Raw genomic sequence first — 5,969 nt, 5'->3', positions numbered from 1 at the left:
GAAAAATGTTGGATTGTATACCTGGATTATTGAGCATGGACTTTGTTATTCTGAGATGTATTTGCAACAATTTTCTGCCATATAAGCATCGCCATCTCCTTTTGAGATCTTCAGGAATATTTTCTTGTGTCTTTATACACTGGTACAAGTATAAAAGTTAAAGAGATCCAGGTGAAAGTTTTGTTTTACGACCGTATTTTTCGGCATATAAGTCACTTTTTTTCCCCATAGATTTTTCAGTCCTGGAACTTATACGCCAAAGTGACTTGTATATTTTTATTTTGTCTATATTCATAACGTAATTTTTGACTGGCGCTCTAAATTTCAAAGAACAGCAACAGCGAGTTCTCCCATGCGTGCTCGCTTCACTCAGCTGGTCCAGGCGGAGGAACGCTGGAGAGCTAGCAGCTCCGGCTGCGATGGATGGCGCCACATTGCCCAGGAGAAATGAAGCTGTTTTGATCATTAAATAAACATAATAAACGTGACGGATCAGTGGTGACGCATAATAAAGGCGACTTGTACGTCGAAGTGGCATATATGGTTTTTTCCTCTTAATGATGCTTTTTTTGACTGATGCGACTTATACTTCGGAAAATACGGTATGTTAAGTTAGGATTCTCTCTTCAGTTTTAGCAGCTTCTGTGTAAATCTGAATGTGTATTTTAGGTATATGTAGGTAATGCATTCTAGAGAGATCAATAACTTTCAAAAACTAATGTAGAAACTTGCTTGCTGGATAAATAAATTTGACTTTTTACCCTGAAAATACCATCTTTAACGCTCCAACAGCATGTTTTTCTGGACATTTCTAGTTAAGTAAAGTGACTTTGACAAGTGAAATTTATCGACTCATATATTGAACAAATTTCAGTTTTAATTTTATGCTTTGGAGGAAAAACTTTTCAATGGACAGACGCTGTATCAACGCGGTGAGCAGTCGTACCTGCGTGTCACAGTCGAGCAGCCTGACCGCCTTGTCGGTGACCTGCAGGAGCATCTCCTGCGTCCAGATTTTATCCTTCGAGTCCAGAAGAACCAGCTTCTTGATCGCATCATCCACTGTGACAATCGACTCTGTCTTGTCCATAATGAACGTGGAGAGATGCTGAGGAGAAGACAGCTGTTAGTCACACAGCCTGGATTGAAACAAAGACGGCTGCGTCAAAGCTAGCGCAAACATAAGCACAGAAAAGACACAAATTTAAGCTAAAACATTTTAAATTAGATAAATACATAAACTGGTTGTTAAAAAAAAATCAACTACACTTTGTATGTGCCTACTTCAAAATAAATTAGTTTGCTTTAACAACAAATAGATGCAGATACTTAGCTTTAGCCTTAGCCTGTGTGAGAAGCTAAAGCTAATTAGCCTAGCTTAGCATTTAGCATCTAAAGTTTAGGTGAAGAAAACAGCTAAAGCTGCAAATCCTTCAAATCGTCACTTCAGATAATTAATATTTATATAACTTATATATTTTGTATCATTTGGGTCACTCAAACGTCCTACTTCATGTTTTAAATTTTCTTAAAAGAGAAAAAGTTATTGACACGTTGAGTTCAATTCAGTTTATTTACTGTGTGGAGCGTCAAGTCACAACAGACGTCGTCTCAGGGAACTGCGAGTTCAAATCCAAATATTCATAATCCAGTTATGTATAGTGTCTATAAAAAGTATTCACCCCTTAGATGTTTTATGCTTTTATTGCTGCCATTAATCAATTATGATCTGAATAAACAGACCGGTTTTAGAAGGAAAAACAAAATCTCCATTGTCACATAAAATTAAGTTAAGTTTTGTTGTTTTACAATGTAATATAAATTAAATGACAATGTGCAATGTAAAATAAGTGACTGCATAAATATTTACCCACTTTAAATTGACTGTCTTAATTCAACTCACTGAAAAAAGATTATTAAAAAGTAGAAGCCAGAGGACGGGTATAAAAGGAGACCCTAAACATCCCCTGGAGTTCTGTTAAATCTATCGTCAAGAAATGGAAGGAACACAAGACGTGCAAATCTTCCAAAAAGTACATTATCCTCAAAAACTGTGAGACCGGGTAAGAAAAACGGTGAGAGAGACACCCGAGAGCACTATGAAGGAGTTACAAGCTTTAGCTGGTAAGATAGGAGAGACCGAGCATACAACAACTGTTGCCAGAGTTCTTCGTCAGTCCAAGTTTTATGGTAAAGTGGCAAAAAGAAAGTCACTATTGAAGAAAACTCATTAAATCTAGTCAAACTACAGCCATTATAATAAGCACTGGCATTAAATTTGTACAGGTTTAATGATCTCTGTTTAAAAGTGTTTAACTAACATTATACATTTTAATTTTAATTGTTTATGAATGGTAAATGGACTGTACTTGTATAGCGCCTTTCTATCTTATCAAGATACTCACGAATCTTTACACTACAATCTGTGCCCTCATTTACTAGTGGCGTAACGATACATCGATTTACATCGATATACCGCTTAAATGATTAAGGATTCAATTATATCGTGGCAAAACTAAAACATCGATTCATATTGTCATATTTAAAATACGCTTTTATTTTGAAATTCCCAAGTCACGTCTGTGTCACCATTTCCGTGCGCAGCTGCGCTCTGCGGCCGCCTCAGCAACATGGCAGACGAGGCAGAAAACACAGATAATGAACTTCACTCTCCTGCTGGATTTAAATCAACACGGTTGAAATATTTTGGATTCTGACAGAAGGACGGCTCAACACACAGAACTCATGTCGTATGCAACAGGTGCCAGTGTGAGTTCAAATACTCGGGAAACAACAAATTTGGCTGCTCACCTGAAGAAGAAACACGACATTGATAGCCATGTTATGTAAGCTCAATATCTATTTTTTTTCTTTATAACTTAAAGGTCATCAGGGAACTTTTAAGTTAACTGGTTTAAAAATGCACTTAAACATGAGAAATGTGAGACTATACTGAACAGGTCATTTATTTTTATTTTTTCATTCATTAAGAAAAAAAATTTTAATTAAATGCCTGGTGCCTGTAATAAACTTAAATAAAATGGTTAAATCATATTTGAATTGTTTTTGTAAATGTATTTATATGTAAACAAGATGGGCATTTGATATCGCAATATATCGATCGTAGACTTGTGAATCGAATAGAATCGAAATCGTATCGTGACAGACTTTGTGATAGAGAAAAATCGTACCGGCATACAAACAAATCAATATAATATTGTATCGTGATAAAGTTAATGATTTACACCCCTATCATTTACCCATTCATACAGCACTCTACTAGATCTATACAAAGAATAATCAGAGCTTTATCACATTCAAACACTGATGGGACACACATCAGAGGCAGTGAGGGGTTCAGTGTTTTGCCAAAAGACACTTCAGCATGTGAGTGCTGGTGGATTCGAACCCCCAACTCTTGCATTAGAGGATTACTGCTCTAAGCACTCAGCCACAGCCGCCCGTATAAAACTATTACTAGCAAATATTTGTACAGATATTACTTAGCTGTTGACTGAATTTGTATTTTTTTTGTATCCGATTTCAAAAATGCCGTATCGCCACTTTCACGACTGCTGCATGCAAGCTTGTGACTCTGACTACGTGTTCATGAGCAATAATGTACAAGTATTTTAGGAAAGCGTAACCACATGCACGGCACACTTCGGACTTTCTAACGTGAGCTCCGTGAAGCTGCGGCCAGAGTACAACCTGTTCCATTATGACAAGAATTTCCATAAACGCAATCAAAGTATCATGAAGGTGAGCTTTTATCTCAGGCTGAAGGAAAATTATATCATCGGCTCAGTGAGGAGGCGTTTATCTCTGTTCAGTTTGAACAGGTTTGTAAACAGTTACATTTAAATCTAAATGACCGAAGGAATAAGAGGAAAAAACACTAAAAACTGAATTCTCTTGTGAGACTTCTTCCTAAAACAACTGTATTTTACTTAAACAAGAGCCTAAATGTTTAGTATTCTTTAAAACAAGTGTACCTAATTGTAAAAGCACAGAACGGTCAGAAAACGTAACTTCCTCTCCGCTACCTTGTTAGGCGGTAAATTAAAAATATAACCAGATTAGTCAAAGGATTAGGAGATGAAGGGTTTTACCTCGACGTGATACTGCGACGTCTCTTGCATGATGAAATTGGAGTTGGAGTATTTTTTCCGCTGCTCTGTGGACAACAAAACAAAAATTATCTTTCTTCTGAGAAAACGCCAACTACCGCGCAGTAAATCGTCCCAAACAAACATGAGCTGAAGCACTGACCACGAGTCCACATGTTGTCGGTTCAGCAGAGAGAACAGACGGAGGGACTGAAGGTGAGAGCTTAGAACAGCAGGGAAATAAGGAAGTGACGAGACTGGCTTTTTTTTATTGCAGAGTATCTGTCACCACACAGGTAACACCTAACTATTCACCTCTACGTTGTGTCTGTACGACTAACAAACACAACTCTTCTTTTATCTCATTTTAACACCATTTTACATCAAAAATATCCTACCAAAGAATGAGGGAAAATGAACCAAACCTGTTTTAGAAGTTAATAATTACATTTCATATGAAAGAATGCGCATGTCTTAATTTCCCCCTCTGACAAGCTATATTGTGCTGCCCACGTTGGTATCAAAGATCAAGGGCTTCAGTTACAAGCAGAGATTTATTGAAAGTTCAAAGATCGATAACAGCGCCACGCTCGGCGCTTCACTCGTCGTTACGAAGTAGTTGATATAACCTTGCACAGATTAAAAGGCCATTACTAAACAACTTGGATTTTATGACTCTGCAGTGTGACGAACTACTCACGAGAGGTGATGGTTCAAAAAGTACACACAAGATATTCAGATACATTTTGGAGAAGTCATGAGCTGCAGTTCAGACTTAACAAATGTTAGCTAGTAGCAATTAAGAAGCAAAAAACCAGTAATAATTAACGATAGCAAAATCATACAAATTAAACAACAAGTTGCACGTAAAATAATCCTAGAACTTTTGGAACAATTGCCTTACTTCTGATAAAAACCAAAGGACGGATGCTCCAAGCTCAAACTGCAGAAACACACACTGGTGCACCCTGCAGCCGCCGAGTCGACAATAAACTTCTCGGCTTACAAAAGTTTTCTGCGATTAAACGTGAGCTCCAGCTGTCGGACAGCTGGAGCTCGGTCAAAGCTGAGTCATCCAGTGGAACAAGAAATGATCCAAACCACTAAGAATCAAAACATCGCCCTAACTCGGTCAAACATCAGAGCAGAACACGTTTGAATCACTTCAGCAGGACTTAACAACTCACATGTGGGCTGCACGAGAAAAGCTAAATATCTGCTTGTAGTATTATTATTGAGTTATACTAGAATACCCAGTTGTACTGTGGTTCTATCGTTATAACCATCTCCAGGTGGGAGTTTAGAGGAGTGGGGGTCCAGCTACTGTCAACTTTGTGAACACAATTATTGTGAGGTGTCAATATCTATATTCAATCTTAGAGATGCACAATATTAGATTTTTGGCCGATATAAGATGTCATTATGTTAAAACTTATTTGGCCGATAACTGATACCAGTATTTTTTTCCCCTAGACCTACTTACAGAGGCTACATATCTTTCTCTGCTGTGGAATTAAAATACTACATTGTTCTGCGTGGTCTTTGTCAGTTTGGCTGCTACCAAACGCAGAAAATGATGCAACACTTCAACTTGGATTATGTTTAATGTTAAATTTATTCATGACATGTACTCTCTGAAATAATGACAACACTGAACTGTGCAAATTTGAAAATTTTCACAAATCTAAACTCAACCTGTTCACAAGCGACAAGTGAAAAGTGCATAAGTAATAGTGCATTAATAGATATACTTGACTTTTTTTTTTAATTAAAAATTAACTTAAAACAGAAGCCTTTTATATTGGTGAGTTACTTTGATGGAATGGCCGATGTCCGATATTTAACTTTATCGCTAATATT

At 37.1% G+C, this 5,969-nt stretch overlaps 1 protein-coding gene across 1 annotated transcript in view; it reads right to left on the bottom strand.

Moving 5' to 3' along the window:
• The window catches only part of LOC119416461 (epidermal growth factor receptor kinase substrate 8-like protein 2), a 5,473-nt gene extending 1,126 nt beyond the window's left edge, over positions 1–4,347 (bottom strand). The window contains exons 1-3 of the mRNA XM_037683696.1: positions 4,273–4,347; positions 4,113–4,177; positions 947–1,108 (exon numbers count right to left, since the gene is read on the bottom strand). Of these exons, the coding sequence (XP_037539624.1) occupies positions 947–1,108; positions 4,113–4,177; positions 4,273–4,285 (240 nt within the window). The 5' untranslated portion in view covers positions 4,286–4,347. The remainder of the gene's footprint in view (positions 1–946; positions 1,109–4,112; positions 4,178–4,272) is intronic.
• Positions 4,348–5,969: the final 1,622 nt, after the last annotated feature.

The sequence above is a fragment of the Nematolebias whitei genome, chromosome 10 (genome assembly GCF_014905685.2).
Source record: "Nematolebias whitei isolate Nwh7 chromosome 10, NemWhi1, whole genome shotgun sequence".
Taxonomy (NCBI): domain Eukaryota; kingdom Metazoa; phylum Chordata; class Actinopteri; order Cyprinodontiformes; family Rivulidae; genus Nematolebias; species Nematolebias whitei.
This window is presented reverse-complemented; position numbering and strand designations above follow the sequence as displayed.